Source organism: Neofelis nebulosa, chromosome X (assembly GCF_028018385.1).
Source record: "Neofelis nebulosa isolate mNeoNeb1 chromosome X, mNeoNeb1.pri, whole genome shotgun sequence".
NCBI lineage: Eukaryota > Metazoa > Chordata > Mammalia > Carnivora > Felidae > Neofelis > Neofelis nebulosa.
In genome coordinates this window covers 7,265,794-7,291,395 of record NC_080800.1, presented here as the reverse complement: position 1 = coordinate 7,291,395, position 25,602 = coordinate 7,265,794, and the positions used below count along the sequence as shown (strand labels likewise).

The 25,602-nt window shown below is 50.0% G+C and overlaps 1 protein-coding gene across 1 annotated transcript in view; it reads right to left on the bottom strand.

Moving 5' to 3' along the window:
- WWC3 (WWC family member 3) overlaps positions 1-25,602 on the bottom strand; it is a 118,877-nt gene that overhangs the window by 27,366 nt on the left and 65,909 nt on the right. Inside the window, exons 6-10 of the mRNA XM_058714581.1 lie at positions 20,073-20,202; positions 17,238-17,384; positions 12,882-12,955; positions 3,137-3,379; positions 59-148 (exon numbers count right to left, since the gene is read on the bottom strand). Coding sequence (XP_058570564.1) covers positions 59-148; positions 3,137-3,379; positions 12,882-12,955; positions 17,238-17,384; positions 20,073-20,202 — 684 coding nt within the window. The remainder of the gene's footprint in view (positions 1-58; positions 149-3,136; positions 3,380-12,881; positions 12,956-17,237; positions 17,385-20,072; positions 20,203-25,602) is intronic.

Genomic DNA, 25,602 nt, shown 5'->3' with positions numbered 1-25,602 from the left:
CAGAGGGAATGAAGACGTTCACGGACGCGTCGTTCTAACGTGACAGTAAGTTACCCACCTTTTTAACTGGGACTGCAGATAGGACGCTAGGCGGGTAGCCTCTTCTAGCTGCATAAGCAGACAGTTTCTTTTTTCCTGAAGGAGAATCCTGTAGGTAAGAAAACGGTCCGTTGGTGGATTTTTCAGAGACAGAGTGAGTGTATTTTCCCAACAAGAAATGCAACTGTGAATTCCCCCCGCCCCCAAAGATTTAGGTTTGAAAGACTAAATTCTAAAAAACCACACTCAGGTCACAAACACCAGGAAAACACAGACTGGTTTTGTCTTGCTTGAAAACGTACCCCCAGCACCCTGAGCAGTGCTTGATACAGTGTAGGAGCCCAGCAGGTGCGTGGCCGGGTGGACGGACAGACGGGTGGACGGATGGGTGAGTGGGGGGGGCATATGGATGGGGGGAAGGGGTGGGGGGTGAGTGGGGGATGGGGGTGGGCAGGCACAGAACAGACAGAAAGGATGAGGAGCTAGACTAGAAAATGGACTCCAATGTAGAACACGCAGTAATCTACTGGAATTTCTTAGAACAAACCCGGGTCCCTCATTTAAGGCCTCTCCAGGCAAAAATGCATACAATTCTAAAATCTACAGAATTAGGGGCGCCTGGGTGGCGCAGTCGGTTAAGCGTCCGACTTCAGCCAGGTCACGATCTCACGATCTCGCGGTCCGTGAGTTCGAGCCCCACGTCAGGCTCTGGGCTGATGGCTCGGAGCCTGGAGCCTGTTTCCGATTCTGTGTCTCCCTCTCTCTCTGCCCCTCCCCCGTTCATGCTCTGTCTCTCTCTGTCCCAAAAATAAATAAAAAACGTTGAAAAAAATTTTTTTTTAAATCTACAGAATTAAAAGATTAGACACAAACAAAACAGCAACTGTCACAGGGTTGGAGACAATTTTTCTCCTTTTTCCGCTTTTTCTACTTTATTATTTCTGAGATGAACTTTTTCCCACTACACTAAGCCCACTGCCTAGAATAGAGCCTGACACGTACAGGCACTCAACAGTCACCGAATGAATGTATGAATATGTTTGCCTCAGAACAAAACAGTCCTTGTTTACAAATCAAACGATGCCATTGTAGCATGGGACCAAGTAGGCACCCTTAAAACAGCTGCTCTGTCCTTCGACAGGGGAAAGGATTTATGCCGTCCCAATCCCCAGTGACACTCACGACCCCGGCGCCAAGTTCCTACCTGACAATGAGGACACGGAGGCCGAGACGGGCAAAGACTGGCCAAGCAGCGGGCACATCTCAGCCCTAAGACGCCAACATCGGTCACTCTGGCCCAGCTCCACACCGGCTCTCTCTCACACCCCTCAGCCTATTCGCAGGGAGAGCCTCCTACCTCGGGGGCCCACACTTCCGGTTCCAGCACGCATCAAGTGGAGGGAGGCACGCGGAGAAACAGGCCTGCCTCCACCAGGCCCACGCTTCACTGCTGCAGGTGCCCTCGAGGGGCACACGGCTGCAGAGAATGCTCCCGAAGTGTTCAGTGCGAAAGCGCTGCCGGCACAAGGGTGTGCCGTCCTCGCCCAGGGCCGTGTAGCGGCACCCGTGGACGGCTCTCTCTTGGGCTGGTCCCACAAGAGCCTCCCTCAGCCGGATGAGCTTGGCTGAGCCAGTCCCGGACCTAGGCATCGAGGGGAACGGTGGCTCCATGGGGCTCCGTGGATTTGTACCCTGGGACCACAGCACTCACGTGTGCCAGGGTTTCCACATGGCGAGGGCAAATATAGTCAGGGGTGCATGGATGTGGAGTCTGGAGAAGCAGGTGGCATTTGTGGGACCGGATCCACCCCCCTAAGAGAGAACCAACCCAATGAGCGCTCAGGCCCCCCTAGCCAGAACACGCACAACAGAATACCAAGGGTAGAGCGGAAGGTAATGTTGAAGCAGAAGAGTCTGGAAGCACAAGGGCACGGATGAACACTTCAGTTCCATAGTCCCTTCTCAGACTCAAAATCAACTCCGTGTTTACTCTGAGTGAAGTGACAGGCCACTCTAGCATCTTAAGCTAACCAGAACACATCCCGCCTATTGCTAGGAGCTGCGCTCTCCGAACACCAGCACTGCCTGCCAACACTGACATCGGCCACTAATGTCACCACACAGACCTCAGCAAAAAACGATCACTATCCGAGCATCGATAACCCCCAACACAGAGAACGGGCTAACGGGATGAACTGACAGTTCTAAGGGCCTCCGTACAGATGAAATCATTCAGCTGACTGCTGAATCCACGTCGGCAATGCTCACGTAGATGCCGCTTACGGTCCTCTTAACACGCTGAAGTTGAAGGTCCACTAGGTCATCAGACAGGGTGGGCTCACCAAAGCTCAGCTGATGCCCTCAGGTACCCATCCGACAGCCCCGAAACGTGGAGGTCAGACCCAGCGTTTGGTGCGGCCCGTGGTCACACGTGCCAGATGGAAACCAGGAGACCCCACACACCCCAAAGCGCCGAGCACTGAGGACACGGGACGCTGTGCTGGCTTCACCAGCCAAGAGCCCAGGACAGACCGAGGAGAGGCACGTTTAGGCACGGACACACGCCAGGCTGCCGGCTTCCTGCCGCAGCAGAGAGAGCGGGCTTTCCTGGGGGCGAATCAAGGTCGCAGATGAAAGGAAGAGGTGGCTGGCCCCAACGCCCACAATGGAGGAACGCGGGCTTCCTCTCCGTGCCGGCGCCCGCCTCCCGCCCTCCCGCCGGCAAGCCCACGTCCAGGCTGCCGTCTTGCGGACCGGAGGAAAGCACCCCCATACCAGGAAGGGGTGCGGTCTAAGCGCACGGCTTCCCTCCCTCCATCCCCTTCTCCATCCCCTCCTGCTTCTGTCCAGGAGCCAGGAAGCTCGGGAGCCCTGGGCAGAGCCGGGACCTCCTACAGAAGGGAAGGCGCGCGCTCCCCGCGCCTTCTCCCTTCGCTCTACTTGGCGAGGAGACACGCCAGGCGGTAGATGCCTCGAGCGCCAACGGCAACCGGCACCGATCTCGAGTCACGTGCCAGCTCTCCAAGTCAGCTCTTCCGGCTGGTTCTGCACTAGCAGCCGGGTCCCCCCTGCCCCCGACCCCGGGGGGCCGGCGCACCTTTCCGTGGCGCCCTGCACGGACGTGGCCCGCGCGCGCTGGATCTCCTCCTCCAGGCGCCTCCGCTCCTCCTCCAGCCGGGCCACGTCTTCCGCCGGCCTCCGCTGCTGAACGATGAGCTGCAGCTCCTGAAGCAGGGCCTCTTTCTCCTTGATTAGTTGCAGCCGGTCCCTGTCGGCCTCCGCCAAACCCGGCCAGGACTCGTTGTCAAGCTGGGCCAGCTGCTGCTGGATGGTCGACACCCTGCAAGAGACAGGCCCAGAAAAATCCATGAAGTCAAAACGTCACCTTCCCACGTTCTCGGCACCATCACGCAGATCCTAGAAACTCACACTGCTCAGTACATACTGAAGTTAGCGCCAAGTGAACCTTGAGTGACAGAAATAAAGCGTTTGGAAACGAGGAGTGATAAGAATGACGCGTAGGTCTTTTGCACAACGTCCCCGGGTCTAGACTGGGGACGGCAGTGAGCAAATCGTGCTTGTTGTAGAGAAATGACGGAAAGGCTGGCGTCCTCCACGTACCCGTGCACTGTGCTGTCTCAGGTGCACGGTTTCCCACATGGCACTGTCGCAGAGCAGGATGGAACCGGCTCCTCTCTCCCCATCCCCTGTCATCAGTAGCTAAACACTGCGCCGGGTACGTGAGACATGCTTCTGGCTTCCCGCCTCGTCTGCCGTGCCTGACCGCCAACACCACGTAGACAAAGTGACAGGACAGCCATGCACCCCTCACACTGCTTCTGGATAGAAAACCCCCGAAGGCCAGTGATCTACCTCTCCTGGTTCTGTTTGCTCTCTCCAGCACCAGAGACCTTGACCGTAGGTGACATTCAAAATGCTTTGCAGAGAGCAGACACTCGGCAAGGGCTAAGCGCACGGAACTGGGAGCAAACATGACAGCAAATATCCGAGAGCGGGAGGGTCGGCCCTGGCAGGCATGGGTGTTGGCGTGAGGTAATCAGGGGGGTAGAGACCGGTCAGCCTCGCTAAATGCATCGGCATGACCACCCTCTGGGTGTAAGAACGCGGGCTCTGTTGTCACCTTCCACGGGCCCAAACTTCCATGCGTTCACTTGGCAGGCCGCATCACCGTGTGTCCCGAGTCGCTGCTGAATGCAGACTAAATGGCAGAGATGCGGCCTGTATCTTCAGAGCAATCGTTTCATGGCCAGAGTAGACTGCTGTAGGCCCTTCAAGTTTAGGTGTGGCTAAATATGAGGCCTATCTGTTTTCAGGCAGAAGCGAGGGACACCAGACTTGCCCCGAACCCGGCGCCGCGAAGGACAGACAGACATTGGCACACGTGCCCCAAAACCCAAATCCAGAGACGTCCCTGAGGTCGCAGAGAGCGGTGAAGAAGGGGCAGCGGCAGGGACATGTGACCCTGTAGCCTCTAAGGCAGTGATTCTCAAAGTGGGGTCCCGGACCAGCAGCCTCAGCATTACCAGGAGTTTTGTGACAAACGGCAACCTAGGGTGCCACCCCAGACCCGTAAAAGGAGACACTCTGGGGACGGGGTTGGGGCGATCTAGACTTTAACAAGTCCCACTGGTACTTCTGATGCTCACCGGAGTTTGAAAAGCCTCTGACCCCAGGCAGCCCGGCCTTGTCCAGAGGATCCTAACTGGCCTTGGAGCTCTCAGGGGCTCACATCAGGCTCCGATGTGGTGATCCTCACTAAAATGGGAATGGCAGGAGTGCCCCTGAGGCCACCCTGTCCCATGCCCAGGGCATACACACTCATCAAAGCTGGCATCCCGCCCGCTAGGTCCAGCCCTCGGAATCCTTCTCGACACCAAGCTCCCTGCAGACGCTGCCCACCCATCGACTGGTGTCGGTCCACGTGTCAAAGCCTGTCAGCCGGCCCTGCACTAAGTGAGGCTCCTCTGAGCTGGATGTGAGCGTGCGGGCTAGCCAGCCCGGCCAGAGGACTGGGTAAGACGCCTTCTTCGAGTACCAAGCCAATCCGAAAGCCAACGGTTTAAAAAAGGAGTGTACAAATTACAGTTTCAACGTGTGCATTTTACTCAAGTCCAATTCCCCAAGAAGGTAAAGAAAATAGTTGAATGTCAGTAGCTTTATTAGGCAAGTTCTTTTCCAACTTAAAACTAATTTCCTGAAAATGTGTTGGAAAATGGTGCCAAATCATGTCACTGAAAAATACTAATGACAGAGGCAGCTGAACAGGGTTAGGAATCCAACTGGGCCTTAAGCATCCATCTATGTCTAATTAGTGTAATTAAAATTTATGGCAGTCATATAACTGAAGCCCAAGGAAAATACACTGCAAGTAGGCCCATAAATAAGTTAGTGCCAAATCAGACATTATACCCAATGAAATTTCTGGAACGTTCTACCGTAGATCCAGACAAGTCCAAAGTAAGGAATAAATATGAAGGGGCCGAACAACAATGAGCAAATTCATCGCGTCCTCGTAAGTTCTCATGTAATTTACCTGACCAATCCACAGGAAAGCCTCTCTGAACCCTGCTAAAGTTAGCGGTATTACTTTGTAACGTGTACTAATTCTCCTACATCCACTACAAGCGGACACAGTTTAAAAAGCACTGCCTCTGAGTCTCTGAGGTGTACATGAGAGGCGATCGTGATTCTGTCCAAGCCGGCCAGGCACAGGTTAGCTGCCATTCTACGTGGATTCAAGTTGCCGAGGGCCGCAGGGCGGTGGAAGAGCCAGTCCTAGCTAATCCTACTCTTTCCAGGCAGATCTCAAGTAATATCCACTATCAGAAAAAAGAACGAGGGGAAGAAAAGAATTACAGGCGGGAAGAGAAGCAAAGCGCCAGCTTCGAAAGGGCTGTCCACCGAAGGCATAAAAGAAACAGCACGGCGGCCGAGGTGAAGCACGTTTCTGTGACTCGGCACAGCTCGCAAGAAAAATAAGCAAAGCCACGCGGCAAGGGACAACGTCTGTGGAAGAAACCAAAAACAGACGAAGTGGACTTCACGCCACCCGTCGGGAAAAGCTGCCTGGGCTGTGCCGAACACTAGGCAAGCATTTCTACGCTTGAGGATAGCGCTCTTTAAAATACATCTCACAATGATGCAAGCGATCGCCTGGTCATCTGAGAGCTAGCTATGAATCTAGAAGACTATTGACACGTATCGCAAAGCGCCATTTCTTGCCCTGTCTCCCTACTCCAGATGCAGGCACATGGGACCTGCTCTGGGCCGGGCGGGTCGAGAGCGTGGCACACGTGTCTTGTGTGTGTGTCCGCACTAAAGCCCAAAGCTCTAGAAGGATTCCTTCACTCATTTCTGGTGCATTCACCGAGGGACAGACAAGACGGCTTTGCCTTTGACACAGTACGCCTCGTCTACTGTGCCGTCCCGTGCTGCCAGCCTCGAAAGCAGCCATCTGCCAGGAGGACCCGTAGTGTGGCAGGTTTACTGGAGGAGACTGACTTCGCGCCTAAGACGCAGCATCACTTCCGGTGCCCCTTCTTCCACATCCACGCCACACAACTGATCTGAAGGCTGGAACCCCACTCCTACGAGTACCATCATCCCAGTTCTGAGCACTCTGAGGAAAACAATCTCCAGAAAGGCTTTCTTTCCTGAAATACCATTTCGGTGAAATTAAACACATGAAAGCAAACCAAGGCCCTGAGGACGGTTTGCAAAAAAGAAACGTTCCCCAGGTCATTTTGAAGGGAGTCCGAGAGCCGCTTAAAATTGGGGACGGTTTATTTCCTGTAAGTCAACTGTATTCTGTACTGATTCTAATTTTTGATAGGTAATACATTTTATGGCTTACATATAATCTCTCACAAATGCCTTTAAAAGCTTCAGTGGCTCAGTTGGTTAAGCATCCGACTTCGGCTCAGGTCATGATCTCGTGGTTTGTGAGTTCGAGCCCTGCGTTGGGCTCTGTGCTGACAGCTTGGAGCTTGGAGCCTGCTTCGGATTCTGTGTCTCCTCTTTCTGCCCCTCCCATGCTCATGCTCTGTCTCTATCTCTCAATAATAATCGTTAAACAAATTAAAAAAAAAAAAGCTTTAAAACATATGTCCCTGTGCTCATGATGGAGAAGAAATGAAGGCAAAGCCTCAACCAAACACTGAGCCTTCATATTTATTATGTAACCTCCAAATTCCATTCCCTGAACAGGTCTAAGGTAGACACAAGTAATATATGAATCTTTTGTCCCCCTCGCTGTTTTTGCCTGACCACCTGTTCTGTTACAGCCCAGGCACCATTAAACCATGAATAGAAAGGTGTGTTTATGCTGCAGAAACTACTTAGGCCCCCACAGTTCACAGAAGCCCTAAATAGTGTCTGCATTTTTCTGAAAAAAATAATGCACTTCTAATACAGCACAGTTCTGAGGTATATTTTACATACCCAGAACAATCCTTGGTTTTTTCAATTTATATACAAATTCTGCAGTCTACTATGTAATTTTGCATGTTCCTAAAATATGGTTGCTTTCCGGAAGAGAAATGGAACCCCAGGCAAGCCAAGGTCCCATTTGACGCTTGAGACATGACAGACCCCCCAGTGCCACACTCCGGGACGTCGTGTTGGCTTAGAGCCTTGTGCCTTCAGATTTCAATCGCAGCTACAGATTTGACACTGCTTATGTTTTCTCTCCTTAGTTTTCTTTTTGTAAATATCCATGTACGCGAAAAGCAAAAGTTCAAGAAAATCTCAGTTGAGATCTAGGTCAGATGGACGATAAAATCGCTTCAGCTGACTGAGCTAAGCATCAATAAACCGCTGTCCATTTGGCTCAGCTCTCTATTCTGTGTTGGAAATTCGAGCTGAATCTCGAATATGTGGTGTAGGAAGGGTCCACTAACACCCCCAAACCCTTCCCTGCCCTCGTGTCTTTTCCCCTTTGAGGGTACAGATCTTCAGAGCACAACTCCTTCAAATGAGAAGCAGAGCATGTGTAGGCTTCTTTCTCTTGGCCTGAATGGGGAAGAAGGAGCCAGCCGTGGCAAGGATGCTTTCCCACGTCGCTCCTGGCTGTGATTCACTCACGCCCGAGCCCCGATACACAGTCACTGCAGAAACGAAGGAAAACTCCAAGCGTCTGATCAAATTCGACTGGAATCCTAACACGACTTTGGTTTCTGACGACAGATGAACAGCAGGACCCATCCTGGCAACAAACGCTAAGACACAAAAAACTGGATGGGTCCGATGTTTTGTTCCTATCTGGACTGCGAGTGTTTCTATGGAAACAGCTGCAGTTTGTGCACAGTTCTGGAACGAGTGCTCTTAGGTTAAAAATAAGGAACTATCTGCGTCACTGGGACTGCTTCGAGACTCGTTCCTCCAAATCGGCTTTGAAAAATTCTAAAATTTTCAACCAATAATGTGGAAGTATTCCTATCATAAGGGCTGCCTTGAGAATCCTAAGTGATGTTCCTGAAGGGAAACCCAGAAGCAGTTGTTTGGGTACATTTTCCATGACCCAGAGTTGAAAACACAACACTAGTCACCATGATGGTGATTTGGTCGACAGAATTCTCTAGAAATCACACTACCACTTGGAATTAGGAGTTCCACTTCCACTAACTTCCTTTTAATCTGAATACATCCTGGAGCGCCTGGGTGGCTCAGTCGGTTGAGCGTCCAATTTCAGCTGAGGTCATGATCTCACGGTTTGTAAGTTTGAGCCCCGCATCAGGATCTGTGCTGACAGCTCAGAGCCTGGAGCCTGCTTCGGATTCTGTGTCTCCCTCTCTCTCTCTGCCCCTCCCCTGCTCACGCTCTGTCTCTCTCAAAAATAAATAAACATTAAAAAAATTTTTTAAATAAATAAATAAATAAATAAAATAACCACTCTCAGGGCACCTGGGTAGTTCAGTCAGTTAAGCGGTTAAGCGGCTGACTGATTTCAGTTCAGGTCGTGATCTCACAGTTCTGTTAGCCCTCAGGGCACTCTGTGAGATTCCTCTTGTTGCTGTAACAAAAGACCACAGATTCAGTGGCTCAAAATAGCACACGTTGTTATCTTCCAGTTCCAGAAGTCACAAGTCAAAACTGGGTGGGCAAGGCTGTGATCTTTCTGGAGGCTCTAGGGAAGAACCCATCCCACTGCCATTTCTAGGGGCCGCCCACAGGCCTCAGCTCGTGGCCCACGCCACTCTGATCTCTGCTTCCCTCCACGTCTCCTTCCCTGACCGTCCCTCTTCCAGGGACCCTAGTGATGACACTGAGCCCACTTGGATCATCCAGGACCATCCCCTCATCTCCACGTCCTTAACTTAATCCCATCCACAGTTTCTTCTGCCATGGAAGGCAACACAGTCACAGGTTCTGTCCACAGGACACGGACATCTTGGGGAGGGGAGTGGTTCTGCTAACTCCAGGCACTAAGTCAGGAGTCTGCCTGGCAGGCTGGAGCCCCGGTATGTCTGGGGAACACCGAGGGGTCGGCTCGGCTGGAGCAGGGCGGGGAGGGCGCGGGGAACGGGCTAATGCCCCGAGTTAGCGAAAACCTGCTCCTGTGGGCCCTCGCGATCCAAACACAGTAGGGATTCAGGAGCAAAACAAGCAGCCCGAGAGTAAGGCTTCTCAGCCAAGACACCACCGACAGTCTGGGCCACCTGAGTCTGTGCCATGGGGCCATGCGGCATCTCTGGGCTCTGCCCGCTGGTTGCCAGCAGTGCCCGGTCTCTAGTCACGGGGACCAAAAACGCTCCCTGGGGAGCAAACATTGCCTCCTTCAATGCTTGAGACCCATGCGAGGCAGAGGAATGACAGCATCTAACATGTTTTGAAAGGATCACTTGTCTGGAAAAAAAATTCCGACAGAGCAACTGAAATGACCAAAGGCTACACAAGAGTATGCTGAACCGCACCAGGAAACGCACCGTCCACACCAGGGAGAAGCGCATGGCAGCTGGGAGGACGTCTCCGCCCATCACTCTAGGAAAACTGACAAGGAATGAAGACGTTTCATGATGCTAAGCGCATGTGAGAATCAGGGCTCTCAATCGCCATTCGCAGCAGTGCAAAACTTTCAGCGTACGTGCCTTTAGACCCACACATCTCATTGCTGAGTCTCGGTCCACGGGAACCGTCATTCCTGCAAGGCTGGGGCCCACAAAAAGACGTGCAGTTTGTGGAAAGGGAAAACTGCAGCCATCGAAGACGTCTAGCCGCAGAGTGATGGCTATGCCTCCTAAGCTATGCATCACGTACCATATTTAACTATGCTGGGCCTAATTGATTTCAATGTTTAGATAAAAGCCTGGAAGGTTTCACGTCAAACCATTAATGGTAGGAAGTGGGATTAGAGAAGGGAAAAACAGCTGGTCTCTATTGATTGCGCCTGTGACAAAAACGATGTATTCATGTATTGTTTTTGTAATAAAAACAAAGAGGAAGATACAAGTGTGCGTGCACGTATGTAAGCATGCCTGTGGTATATGCGGACATCACGTACAAGCATACACGGGCATGTGTTTCTGGCTCTGGCGCGTGTACACATATGTTCACGCACACACGCACGCGCAGCCCCAGCAGGTACTGCCCGGTGGGTTGGGGGGAGGTCCTCACCCCCAGGCAGAGCCGCTGATAAACTCACAGATTTCTGTTAGCTGGGGAGGAGTTTATCTCCCAAATAGGTTAAAGACCATATGCAACCGCATCACATACACCACACAATTGTTTGGAAATGCCCCAAACAGGGCAGGTGCCAGGTAGAAAGAAGTACGATCTCCCATTCTCCCAGCAGCTTCTCTACCCACCCAGGAGCTCCTGCGGTCACCCACGCAGACCACAGGCGTGGCCCCCTAAGACATCGCAGTCCTCCAGCACAGAGAAGGGTTTCTTGGCCTCGGCACTGGGGACACACAGCAGGGATCATGCTTTGTGTGGGTCCGGCCCGTGCGCCGTAGGATGATGGAGTGACAGGCCTGGGCCCCGCCGACTGGATGCCGATAGCAGGTCCCCCACAGTCGTGACAACCACAAATGCCTCAAGACAGGGCCAGAAGTCCCCTGGGGGTAAAGGGTCCCCTGCCCCCGAGCTGGGAACCCCTGTGCTAGAGGGAAGACAGGCAGCGCTCGTGCAAGCCAGCCCAGGAGGTCCTCGCGTAAATGGTGCCAGTGCAGCCCAGAAAGGCGTTTCCAAGAAGCCCTCACTGTCCCACAAAGGCTGAAGCACCCAGGGCAGGACTCCACCCCCCACCCCCATAGCTGCAGTGCGTTTCCTAACAAGGTTCTGGCAACCTTGAAATATTACTTTCATTTAAAAGATATTGATGAAATGCAGTGTCCTCCCCTGCATATCTGCCTTAAATACTTGCCTTTTTGCCCAAATGTATTATCTCAACATTTAAAAGGTGACTCCCTGTGTACCGATGCTATCTCTAGAAAACAAAAAAAATCACTTGCTATGTTGAGAAAATGTCACAGCAAAGCACGTAACAATTAAGTTCCTAAGTGTAGCAACCTTCTATTTTCTGCATTTTAAAACAGCGCAGCAAATTCCAAGCACCCACACCGCGCAGTCCAGTAGAAACATGCAGGAATGAGCAGAGGAACATTCCACGGGGAAAACAGCCCCTGACAGACGGCAGCGAGCTCAAGAGCAGGAACGCGCGGTAGACGGACAATACAGCCACGGAGCCCAGCAGCACGGCTGAACGGATCTGGCAGCAGTCCGTGTGGAAACATAAAGCCCACTGCACACGCAAGGGGGGAAGCCAGGGAGAGCCGGGTGTCAGAGCTCCGAGCAAACAGAAGGCCCGTGTCAGGCCCTCTAGCAGGGGAGTCATCTGATCTGCTTTGGTTGCTATTTTTACATTTTCTACAAAGGCAACCAAGTGGATTACCAGACATCAGGAATGATACAGTCGATCGAGCAGACCCAACTATTTCGCTTCCAGAAAGGACTCCCTCATCCCACCGGGCATTCCGCTCCTCCCTCACCCTCTAAGAAAACAGTTCGCATGTGACTCAAGAAACTTTTTTCAAAACGATATGCTTTGTAGCTTTCCGAAGCACAGATTTGGAAATGATTTGGTTTTAAGGCTCTTTTCAAAAGACACAAAAGAGAGAAAGTGTCTAAAAAGAGGACACAAAAGCCACGGCAGGGTCAGAATATAGAAAACGGGGTCCTGGGGACATGGGGAGGGGTATGACGTGCTAAAAACCCTGCCTGCCTGTGAGGACTGCACGCTGCCTCTCAATCCTGCCCCTGGCTACAGTTAGGACTGGGACAGGGGGACAGAAAGATGAATTTTGAAAATGTACAGACAGGGTCGAGTCTCAATTTTCAGAGGGCAGATGATTTACAGCAAAGGTCAACGAAAGTGGCTACGCTTCAGTTCTATCGAAATCCAAACAGACCAGGGGCCGCCAGCGCGTGCTGACCTAGTCCTTATTAACCCGTCTTTTAAACCAAGATGCGTGGCTTTCTCCATTAACCTACGGAGTCGGAAAGGGCACATATAAAAGACAAGGCGATTGTGTTGAAGCCTTGGTGGGAAGGCAGGGAGGGCGGGAGCCGGGTGTCTCTGTCTTTATTAAATCATGGCTTTATAACTGTTCACAGGAGTGACCGTTTCACATTTTAAATGCATATGAAATTCTGTTATGGGTATTAGGAAGCTTCCACAGAAAGGAAGATCTTTGATTTTATATTCTATCAGACACTGCTTTCTGAGAAAAAGTGGACGATCCCACACTGGAGTTCCACAAAACCTCTTTCCATGGGAGAAAGGAAGGAAGCAGAAGGCAAGATTGGAAAAAGGAGCTTCTTACCTCTTTCTGGCTTCCTCATACTGCCAATTAAGCCTGACTCGGTCTACAAGTCTTGTCTTATCATCAAAGACAAACTTTCCGGAACAGAAGGAAAAAAAAAAGGGGGGGGGGGAAACATATTAAAACATATTTTCAAAATAGAAAATTCATTTCAACTTTTAGCAACAGTGAAGAAGATCTTATTTTGTCTTTAAATTTCCACTTTTCGGGATGCCTGGGGGGACTCAGTCGGTTAAGCATCAGACTTCAGCTCAGGTCATGATCTCACAGTTTGTGAGTTTGAGCCCCACGTCGGGCTCTGTGCTGACAGTGCAGAGCCTGCTTGGGATTCTCCCTCCCTCTCTCTCTCTCTCTCTCTGCCCCTCCCCCACTCGTGCTTGATCGCTCTCTCTCTCTCTCTCTCTCTCAAAAAAGAAAACAAATGTCCCCTTTTCAAGGGTCTGGAAGGAAACACACCAAATAATACTTAGCTGTCACCTCTGGTTGCTAGAAGCTGGGCGTGGGGCTGGGAAGCTCTGCTTTTCAAACACTGGTGGGTCCGTTTGTATTTTTTAACAGTGGAAGTGTGTTCATCTATTGTATAATTCTTAACAACAAATTAAGTTTAAAAAACAAAATAGGGAATTCCTTAGTAAAAGTTGATACAAAGGCATAAACGTCCGTCCCACTTTGTACAGTACATTTTGTCATTCTTCAATAAATGCAGAATAACGATGTTCTCCTGAGAAGTCACACGATCGGAAGACGACGGACTTAGCTGTGTTAGGCATGGGCTACAGGACTCCTTCTAGTGTCACATGGCATGTTAAAGAGCTCAAGGTCAAAAGGAAATAAAGCAAGGTCTGGAAAAGCCTGGATCGGGGCACATCACCTTAGGAGTTAGAATTGAAATGTGGTGCCCTGACATGATCATTAGTTGTTCTTATTTTCTTACCAATTACACCGAACAAAACAAATTCCTAAAACAAAACAAAAAAAGACCTGTATGGGAGGTAATCATAGCTCACCTTGGTCACTTCTTTCATTCCTGGAAATCTATGACACCAATTCATTAAATTGATCCTCTCTGTAGATCTGACCTTAACTAGACCACAGCCTCCAAGTCATTTTTTTAAATAACGTCATGTCAGCAAATATTTGAAAATATTCTATCTGAATGATTAGTGATGAATTTATCGATACCAGTGTTGATACACATCAATAGGAATGTCTTTATCTTCATCGTCTCGAATGGCGAGATGGAAGAAATGCCTTATGAGGGGCTGAGCATTCTCCGATGAGATGTGTCATAATTTTACACATTTTACAGCCTCCCCACGGTTTCCTCAATACACACACACACACACACACACACACACTCCTATGCTTTGACGTCACATCTCCAGAAGCCATCTACGCTGGAAACGAGCTACATGTCACCTCACCACCTTGTTTGTCGGAGACTCCTGCAGCTGACCCATCATCAAGACCAACAGATATTTCTTCAACCTGTTCTTGACGCTCCTGTAGATCTCTAAGCTCTGTTTTTGCACTCTTCTTTGAGAACAAAATGGACATCTTGGTCAAAAAGGAAAAACCTACGACCCAATGGATTCAGCAGGTTCCTGCTTCACAGTTCCTACATAGCATGTACCCCAACCGTCGAATCCCGGCATTAGGCCTGCAGCGTGTATACATCTGTGTTTGCAAAGTCCTGGGGTCAAAAAGCATAGCCGATTATGTCCACACCCATCCCACAAAACTGATGACCCAAACTGATAACTAAGCCAAGTACGCAGACGTCTAAGATGGTGCCCAGTAGTCTCCACCTCTTGGGATTTGCCCCACGTGTGAGCCCCTTGAGAGTGCTCTAGAGCCATGATTACCAATAGAATACAACAGAGATGATGAGAAGCCATTTCTGTGACCAGGTTACAGAAGACAGTGACTTCCATCTTGCTGGCAGACTCTCTCAGCTTGCACACTTTGATGAAGCAAGCTATGGTGCCAGAGAGGTCCATACGGCAAAGAAGCAAAACCCTCTGTCCCACAACCCGTGGGGAAGTGAATCCTGTCAACAATCACGTGAGCTTCAAAGTGGCCTCTTCCCCAGTCAAGTCCTTGGATGAGACTGCAGCCCTGGCCGATGCCTTGATTGCAGTTTCGTGAGAGCTGCTGAAGCAGAGGGCCCACCCAGACTCCTGACCCACAGTAGAAGTCTGAGATAATCGAAGTGTGATGTTTTAAGATGCTACATTTTGGAGTAATCTGTTAGGCAGTAATAGCCCACCAATCCAATTACGGCCTTTCAATATCCTTTTTTATAACGACATGATATAAACAGGGGTTTAGACATCAGAAATGTTGATTCAAACCCAGCCAGCCCTGGCTACATGACCTTAGCTGACTCGGCACCTGATCTCCTCGTCTATCAAAAGTATATGGAAACAACTAATAAGGTAACAGCCATGAAGCGGTCAGTCCAGGGCCAGCCCCAGTAAACTCACAAATGATAACAATTTACTCCTTGAGTTACTGCAACGGCATGACCAGCCACTCCCCACCTGATATTTTCAGAAAGTCTTACCTAATCATTAGAGAACCTTTGTTTCTTCCAAACTAGTCGAATCTCTAAATTCTAATCCTACCCTATGATAACGGCAATTATTCATGGAATTCAATGAGTCTTGTACTTCTTTCTTTCCTGCACACCAAACCCTTTAGGCAAAAATAGCAGGCATTTCTGACTTACAGATTCTTTTCTGTGTGTCTTTACATAGATGGTGACCCTATCCTTTAAAACCAAAATTGCCTGGTCAAAAACGTCTACGCAGACCTTTAAAAGCAAGGAGGGGAAAATTGAAAATAGGGCTGTTCTGGGACGTCCAGGACAAAGAGTCATTATTTACCATAGCACTCTCAAAGAGATACTATTCGCCTAAATTTCAAAATATTAGTTAATTATTTAAAACCCAGAGTTTTTGTCAATGGTCTTTTCCCCTTGTTTCCTTTTCTTTATGTAATTTTGGGGAGGGCATTCCACATTCCATTGATGTCTCATCTTTACTTAATAAGCTCTAAGAAAAAGAAGCCATCTTTTTTTTTTCAATTTGTTTTCCATTTGTAATAAACTTCACTCAATAACATTACAACAGGAGTGTCTTTAAGCATTCACCACCCTGCTTCAGATGATGACTGCCAACTTTGTTTTTGTGGCTAACTCAAGGCTTCACTAATTGCCAAAAGGGGCCTTATGAAATTCTTCCAAGTCCCAACCAAAATTAATTTTGATTCAATTCAATTTCCTGACATTCTTTTAGAAGAATAAGAAATAGCATCAAAGTATAACCCAAGGGTGCTACAGCCACAAAGCCTCGGAAAATCACTGGGCGAAGCCAACGATCGGTAAACTATGGCCCCCGCAGGCCAGATCCAATCCTGTTTTTAAAAATAAAGCTTTATTGGAACACAGCCCTGCCCATTTGTTCGCACACTGCCTATGGCTGCTTTTGCATTCTAACAACACAGTTGGATAGTTATGGCAAAGGTCTAAAATATTTACTATCTAGGGGTGCCTGGGTGGCTCAGTCGGTTAAGCGTCCGACTTCGGCTCAGGTCACGATCTTGTTCCCGAGTTCGAGCCCCGCATCGGGCTCTGTGCTGACAGCCTGGAGCCTAGAGCCTGCTTCAGGTTCTGTGTCTCCCTCTCTCTCTCTGCTCCTCCCCTCCTCACGCTCTGTCTCTCTCTCTCTCTCTCAAAAGTAAATGAACATTGGGGCGCCTGGGTGGCGCAGTCGGTTAAGCGTCCGACTTCAGCCAGGTCACGATCTCGCGGTCCGTGAGTTCGAGCCCCGCGTCAGGCTCTGGGCTGATGGCTCGGAGCCTGGAGCCTGTTTCCGATTCTGTGTCTCCCTCTCTCTCTGCCCCTCCCCCGTTCATGCTCTGTCTCTCTCTGTCCCAAAAATAAATAAAAAACATTAAAAAAAAAAAATTAAAAAAAAAAAAAGTAAATAAACATTAAAAAAAAATTTAATATTTACTATCTGGGCCTTTACAGAAAAAGTTAGCTGATCCCTGTTGTAAGATATCATATGTCTGTTAAAAACACACCTAAATTCAATTCTCAAAAGGATTCTGCCATTTTAAAGAATCACAAGGAGAGAGGTAATAAGCAATTCGATTGCCTTCCAGGCCCTGGGACCTTCACAGCTGGATTTTTTTCCTCCAACGCAATGGCACAAAAGCCAAAACATCTCTGAAGAGAAAGTGGCAGAGGAAAACAAACGAGTGATGAGTGACGGCACTGCGAAGGCGGCTCTTTCCTCTCCTGGCACATTCGGCCCTCCCCTCCACCCCAGCCCCCGGTTCCTGGCATACCTCTCCGACGATGTCGGTCTGAGACCCAGCGTCGCAGAACTGTTGAGGTAAAGAATCGCCAAGCACACCTGGATTGTGAGGGAACTCCGGCAGAGGGTCGGTGAGAGAAAAGCTATTCCTGAAGCCGTCGGTCAGCTTGGCCAGGCTCTGGAGGAGAAGGAAACGAGCCGCCTGAACAGAGGTGGTGATGCTTCCCTTCCCGCTGAGGGCCGCCCCTGGCGCCGGCCCACCCCACCCCTCCCCCACCAGGTGGAGAAGCCAAGTCTACCGCCACGTGCACCTTTAATACAATTCTTCGTCATTTACGTCCCCCTGTGACCGAGTCCCCCTGCCAGCATGTGGATAACGTAGACAACTGCCGGGGTACCACTGTTATTGTTTTTCTTCTTTAGGAAACACAGCGTGTTTCAACACACACACACACACACACACGCACACACGCACACACACGCACGGTACCTATGTGAGACGGTGGATGTGTTAACTAACTTTATCGTGGTAATCATTCCAGATTATATATGTACATCAAATCATTAGGTTGTATACCTTAAGTTTATATAATTTTGTCATCTGTACCTCAATAAAAGGGGGGAGCACTGCCATCCAAAACGTTCTATCAATAAATGAGTCTGAGATGAATGCCACCTCGAGATTTTGATAAACCACACAGAAGCAAAACCACTCCCAGATGATGTTTACGTATTTTCACAACCTGGTTTTTCAGGTGACTGTACATGACCAAGAGTCATCTCACGTGATGTCAGTTGGCCAAAAACTAGAGTATGTCTTCTGGCACACGTAACCCCTTTGGGTGCAAGTCAAAGAGCAATGAGATTTTCTGCAAGTTTTTAGAAGACTTTTGAACGTTTTTATCTTCAGCAGACATTGCTGTGGACACCAGGACGTGCAGGAGCGGTATAACACCCGTAGCTGGTTCTGGCTCTAGACAAAGGCATCTTGGAATGGGCCGGTACCATTAAGCTCATAAAAGAAAGACAGAACAACTTCTTTGATTTTACTAGAGAGGACGTTCCCCATGCCTCTCCCAGGAGCGTCTCAGAGAAGATGCTGGGATCTGAAGCTTCTTCTAGAAATTCTATCTCCAGCCTCCAAAGTGGGGAACCCACTCGAGGCAACTGGGCAGTCGCCCCCGCCCTGCACGCCTGGATCGGCCAGTGCGGAGCAGTTAGCGCAACCTCCAGGGGCAGAGCCTCCAAGCCCCCGTGGCGAAATGCCGCTTGGTTCGCCCCTGGGGTTTAGGCTCACATTATGATGGGTGACATCCATACGGCACCTTGTCCGACACTGCACTCAGAGGCCTCAGTAAATGGCAGAAGCTGTTCTTGCTACCAGTGCTCGGAGACAATCTAACCGTCGATCATTTACTTTCGTGACCTGGAGAGGGCGTGTGAAAATACAGATGTGTGAGCCACACCTCCAGAGCCTTATCTAGTAGGCCCGGGGCAGGGCCTGGGAATGGGCAACTCAGTGACCACTGTGGGGACAAGTCTCTTGGATCCTTGACCTCAGGAAGCACTGCCATGGAAGGCAGCTATCTGTGCACCTGTCTCATTTGGCCTACGAGTCTGAGCTCTGCTTCACGTGCCCTTCTATGCCCTACGTTCTGCGGAATCTAGACCGGTGCCTACTAGGTACTCAGTGTGTGGAACACGAAATGAAAGCCGTAACAGAAACATCTGAAAGCACCCGAGCATCAAGCAAAAAGGCCAGCGCGCACCCATTTGCAAACACTCAAGCTTTTTCTAAAAATAACAACATCTACAGAAGCGCGAGGAACAAAAAAGAACACGATATAATGCTCCACTGATGGCAGCCACGGAACTGAAATGTACGCACGCAGTAGGGTACTTCGCGGCCACGTCAGGGAATGAAGCGGCGTGTGGTGGACAGATGCGGAAAAAGAGACGGGGTGTTATCGTTAGGTGAGGAAGCCGGGGCAGGGGAGCAGCAGGCATAGTCCTAGCTCCCCGTGAGGATGGCTGAACACGCGTTCACACTCTCCCGCGGCTGCATAAACACTAGCCGGGTATACGGGAAGCTAATAAAAGTAGTTACAGGAGACAAGCGAATGAGGCAACAGCAAGACCTCTCATCATAGACTTTTAAAATTATTTTGATTATTGAACAATAGGCATCACCCATTTTTGTGGCTTAAATCGTGTCCTCCAGAAAGTTACGTTCAAGTCCTAAGAATCTGGGAATGCGGGCTGCTTTGGAAATCGAGTCCTTGCGGACGGAATCAAGTTAAGGTGAGGTGATACAGAATTAGAGTGGGTTCTAATCCAGTGATTGGCACTCTTGTAAGAGGAGACCATTTAGATGCGGGGACACAGGGAGAGCACCATGTGACGAGGAAGGCAGAGGCTGGAGCAATGCAGCTACAAGCTGAGGGATACCAAGGAATGCCAGAAGCTGGAAGAGGTGAGGAAGGATCCTCCCCTACCGCCTCAGAGACGGCAGGGCCCCGTCGGCACCTTGACTCTGGCGTCCTGGCCACCAGACCCTGGAAGAATAAATTTCTGTTGTTCTATGCCAGTGTGTGCTCCTTTGTCATGGCGGCCCTAGCAATAACTAATACCCGTATTTGAAAACATTTTAATATACAGTATACATAACTATACACACATAAAGAACATATATACACATATATGTATTATATATGCATGTATTTAAAAATATATGGATTGCATATATAATACATACATATCATAATATATATGGTAAGTACATATTTTCCTAAAATTTTAAATAAAAGACAGACGCGTAGGCAGGCAGACGAACGGACATGGGATCTGAAGAGTGCCAGGCCCCTACCTGCATCAGGTCCCGCCTCTCCTTCTCGCCTGTGCAAATGGCTTTCTTGATGGTCCGGAGCTCACTCATTATGGCCTGTGCCTCGTCCAGCTTGTAGTTGGTGTGAGTGCTTGACATCTTACGATCAATCCTGGTTAAAAAATAAAAATAAGAGATTATAACATTCCATTACACAATAACAACAACAACAACAACATAACTCAAAAGCTTTACAGAAAGGTGGGAAACGGTTAAAAGCGTTGTGGCAAAGAGAAATAAAGATCCCATAAAACCTTTCTTGCTTGTGGTAAACAGGCAGAGATGAGCCTTGGCCGGTGGACGGTTTCCTTTGCTCCAGGAACATCCAATGCAGGTGAGGACCTTCGAATCAGGATTCCCATGACCTCTACTAATGATCAGGCAACAACACTGGCTTAAGTAATATCCTGAGATGGTAAACTCCTCTCTGAGAGGGGGATTATGTCTTACTTGTTTATCCCCGGCATCTGGGTTAGCGGTCAAAACTGTCTATTAAATAAACATACGAATGACATCTGTGTGCAAGGAGAGCATATGGGAAACAGCAAAATGTTGTGAACTTTTAATAGCGATGCCTTCTATAAAATTGGAAACTGTCTCCGCTACCTTCTTCCATCTCATTCTCGTTCTGATCTCCCTCTCTCTTTCTCCTTACTACTCACCTCCTCAGTTCTTTCTTTCAATCCAAACATCCATTCATCCATCCTTCCTTCCATCCATCCATCCAAACTCCCTCCCTCCCTCCCTCCTTCTATCCTTCCCTTCCTTCCTTCCAGCCAGGCCGCCCCCAGGCACACAAGGCCTGCTTCCAGGTGGTGGAAACAGAGCGCTGACTGAGAGACTAGGCCTGGCTCTGGCCTCCACAAAGCAGGCCGCCTCCCACATACAGCACGTCCTTTGTCTCGCCTCCCTTACCTAAGTCTTGAGGCTTGGAAACCCGCAGGGCTAAAGCAGTTGGAATACTCTGATCCAGAAAGGGGCACGAACTCCGCCGCTTGAAAGTAGTTAGCATGCCTTTCAGATTCCAGACCCACCATTACGCAGGTTCCAGTTCGACACCGTTCTTCCCCACGTTACCGGAAAATCTGGATCCTTAACGGCCAGCCCAAACTCGCCGGTTTTCCGCTCACGAAAGCATCCTGGCACACTGGTGAGGACCAGTGACGCTGCAGCACTACAGCGGGACCCTGGGCAAGCGGCTTGGCCTCTGTAAACCTCAGGTTCACGTTTCCCCCACTTAGTGAGGAAAGGCCAGGCGTGTAATATTAGCGGTGATTATTATTATCGTCAGGATAACACTGAATCTGTGTATTCGTGGGAGAAAAAGTAAGTAATTCACCAACTCTGGTTCTTTAGGCCCAGAGTTGATCTGAGCTCTCACGACCCTTGGAATAAGAGAAGGACAAATACACCAAGGCAGGAAGCCATTCCCTCCCTCTGGAACCGGGCTTCAGGGTTCCACGGCCACTGCCGGCACGGCATCAGCTGCTAATCACGTATTTACGAAACCTGGCCCTGAGTTCTCTTTCACGGAGTCAACGCCACGGGCCCCCACCCATCCAGGGGTGACACGCTTCCATCCCAACAGGGCCTGGCCACGCGTTTTCCCATTTCAGCTGTTCTCCAGAGAACCAAGGGTCTCCAATAGAGGGTGGAAATAAGAGGCCGTCCATCTCACAGCACCACATCCGCCGAAGAAGCGGCCCGGTTTTTCTTGCAGGGAAAAGCCAGACTCGTTTACGTAACAGGGTCTCCTGGCACCGATCCTCTGATAAAAGGCTTTCCAATACATCTCATTTAATGTCACAGCCAACAACCCGCAGAGGCTCATGAAGTCAGTAGAAGGGTTCCATCGTTCTCAGACAAAACACCAAGGCCGGGCAAGTCTGACTTCCCTGTAACAGTCAATGCCCAGCGCCTCTGCTAACCAGGTCGACTGCTCCAGAACGAAAAACGCAGCAAATAGATCCTCGCCTGACGCCGACACCCCCGTGGAGAAATGAACTCCACTGCACCGAGCACAATGTTTTCAAGTGCTTGAAAATCAAAGCTAATCAAACAGCCACAGAAGTACAGACACACGCTCCCGGCGCTAAGGCTGTGATGTGAGACCCTACGCATGCCAGCTCCAGCTTTATACGTAAGTGTTGTGACTTCCTTACGGCTTTCAGTAGCAAGAACGCCTGCGCGTGGCCATCACATCAGTAAACCCAGGGGCTGAGCCAGCAGCCCGTCAAGGCACCAGGCCCCATGACGGGAACGGCTGCCACACACAGGAAAACAGGCCGCAATTCCCTCAGGAAGAGGGATCGGCAGCCCCGTAATTCATGCTGCCGGCGGACGCTGCACAGCACCTGGGAGAACGGAAGTTCAACTTCAAGGCCACGGACCTGCGCTCTGGCCTTGGCTATACCCAAGTGGCTCTGGGACCTCGAAAAGAATGCAGATTGGCCTAGAACAGCTGTCTCCGCTCTGTGCCAAGGGTGTCCGGCGCGGGGAGCAGGAGCGGCTACAGGGAGGGCCCATCTAGGGCTCGAGGACCCTCACCCCTGCTTCAGCGAGCACCTCCCCTTTGCTCCGTCTCAGACATTCTGGTTGGTTCCATAGAAGATGTCATGTGCAGGAAAGGGAAAGGAAAAAGATTCCGCTGTTAAAAAAGTGCGAAAGCTATTAGGGAACATGATCTCGAAGTCCTGGTATTTCAGAGAGAATACTGTTATTTAAAAACAGTTATATACCATTATTGTATTGTGCATCATATTTCACAACTGTATGTCAATATTAATGTTATAGAACAGAACATACAATCATCTAAAAGGGTCATTATGTATTATGCAAATATAACCTTAGGTAAACACTCTATACGGTATATATTATTTGATTACACTATATAATTATATAACTAGTACAATAGTTGAACGTGCCAAGCACCTACTAGGCACCAGGGTCTTGCTGCACACTTGGCGTCTGTCACCTCGTTGAGTCCCCTCAGCAGCTTTATGAGGGAAGCATAACCCTCTCAGATTTTATAATGAAAAACCTGAGGCTCAGAGAGATGACCTCCGCGGCCCCAGATGACAAGCTAAGATCCGGCAGAGCCGCAGTGTTTCGAACCCACGTCTCCCAATTCTCAAGCCTGTGTCGGATCGCCAAGTACAGTGCTGCCCCCTTGATCCCACAGGCATACTCCTGCTCAGAGCGGCGAAGGTCGGGCCCATATGCTTTTCTAAGGGCAGGCAAGGCTTCACAGAATCCCAACTGCTTCCATTTTTCAACGATGATAAATTTCATCTAATAAAAACTTCAAAGGGTAGGAAACCCCTTCCTTCCCATCTGCAAAATTCATTTCTTTGGGAGTTTTCTCCCTTTGCTCCAATTCCCTCTAGAACTTTGGTCAAATTCAGAGGATGTGGTCAGTGATTTGGTATTTTCTAAAATACCAATATACTCCATTTCATAAAGAAGATCGTAACATCTGTGACTGCCAAGAAACTGTCTTTTTCTTTTTTTAATTTTAATCAAGAGCCCAAGAGAGTGCGGATACATCTCAAATAAAATGACAGAAAAGTGGTAACTGTCAACAAAAGGTAAAAACTTAAGTTAGGACACCCGGTGCTATGATCTGAATGTTTACGCACCCCCCTTCACATGCTGGGATCCTGACCCCCAGGGGGATGGTGTTAAGAGGTGGGGCCTTTGGGAGGCGATGAGGTCATGAGGGAGAAGCCCCCATGACTGGGATCGGTGGGATCAGTGCTCTAATAAAGGAGACCCCCACAGAGTTCCCTGCCCCTTCCGTCCTGTGACGCCACAGCAAGACGGTGGCTACACAGAGGCCGACCAGGCTGGCACCTTGATCTGGGACTTCCGGGCTCTGGAACTTTAAGAAATAAATTTCTATTGTTTATAAGCCACCCAGTCTGTGGTATTTTGCTTTAGCAGCCCAAATGGACTGAGGCACAGTGTAAAAAAAAAAAATCCAGTACCCAGACCACAGTCTCCACGTTCCAACATCTTGAAGCAGCCTCGGAGAGGTTAAGTGACTTGCTCAGGGTCACGCAGCCAGTAAGAGGCACGGTGAAGTTCACACCAGGGCCGCTCACACCGGCTCTCAGCCTCTTCATCACTGGGCTAGCAATACGCTCAGAGTCAAGGCCTCCAAATTCACACTGTGTCACAGCCGAAGGCCACCCCCACAGCCAGTCAGATGTGGCCCCAAAGTAAACCAGTGCCCTCCAGGGTCTACTTTTGAAAGAAAGGGTTAGAGGGAAAAGGAGAAGGTGCAGCTTCAGGCGATGACAGCAGTACGGGTGAGAAGGCATTTCAGAGCATCTATGAACCTCCACCTTCTACTACCCTGGTTTCCATGTCTGTTGTTGGATTTAAGACGTCAAGAGAACCGCACCGGCAAACACAAAACCAAATGGCTCCTTCAACCCACAGCTTGGAAGAAAAGGGCTGCCAGGCCGCTGAAGATATTCCATGTTAATACCACACATTACAACCCAAAAGAATGAGGAGTTTTGTTACGACTCCACCTTTTACATCACCGGCTCTGGCAAGGGGCCCTGAAGGGACCTCAGACAGCTTCCGGCAGCTTTCTATCAACAGCAGGGCCTGTGTGCAGCAGCAGACCTGTCCCGCGACCAGGAACAATGTTCTTTTTGTTTCCGCCCCGCTGCTGCACGCTTTCCAGTTACCTGAGTGGTGCCGGGCTTCCGCACGGGCTGTACCTGACGGGCTATGTTACTGGGAAACTGTCGGCCTCAGCCTGTTCCAACTGTGAACGATCCCATTCTCTTGTGAAAACGCTAAATCCCCTTGGAGAGAGAACGCTCATTCCCATATCTAATACCGCGTCCTTCTAGTACAGACTGCTCGGGAGCGTGCAGTCACTCTTGTCTGAGACACGTGGCTTTCACTTTGCGCACACCGCCCAAACGGGAAGACGTTCATCAAGCAATTACGAGGCTCGAAGAGAAAACGGTACCCCGTGGCGAAGAATGTGCCCCCTGGAAACTGGTCGTTGGAATATTTCGTGAGCCCCTCTCTGTGATGTCAACAGCAGGAATGAGGAACAGGATTTCTTAAAACACAACAGAGCATGGCGCGTAGACGACAAGGTAGTGCTGGAGGGCGGTTAATAAGAAGGTGACCGGGCCGATGTACACAGTCCTCCGGTGGTCCAGGCAGCCCAGAGGGTGCCAGTGTCCAGCAGTGACACGAACCGCGTCACAGCTCCCAGCGGGCAGGAGCGGCGACATCAGCCACTCCGCATAGCACCCAGGGCCGCGTCCACTCGTGCCACTCAGCCCTGCCCTGTGCCTGAAGCGTCTGGGTCCTGAGGACCCAGCAGGGAACAAGGCAGAGTCCTTGTTCCCACGTGGCACGATGCGAGTCAAGAAGAGAGACCACAAAAAATAAATCATTAGGGCAGGCAGCGATCAGCGTTTTAAGGAAAACAAAGCCAGGTTCCGGGACAGAGTGTGACGGAAAGGGCTCCTTTTTAGGT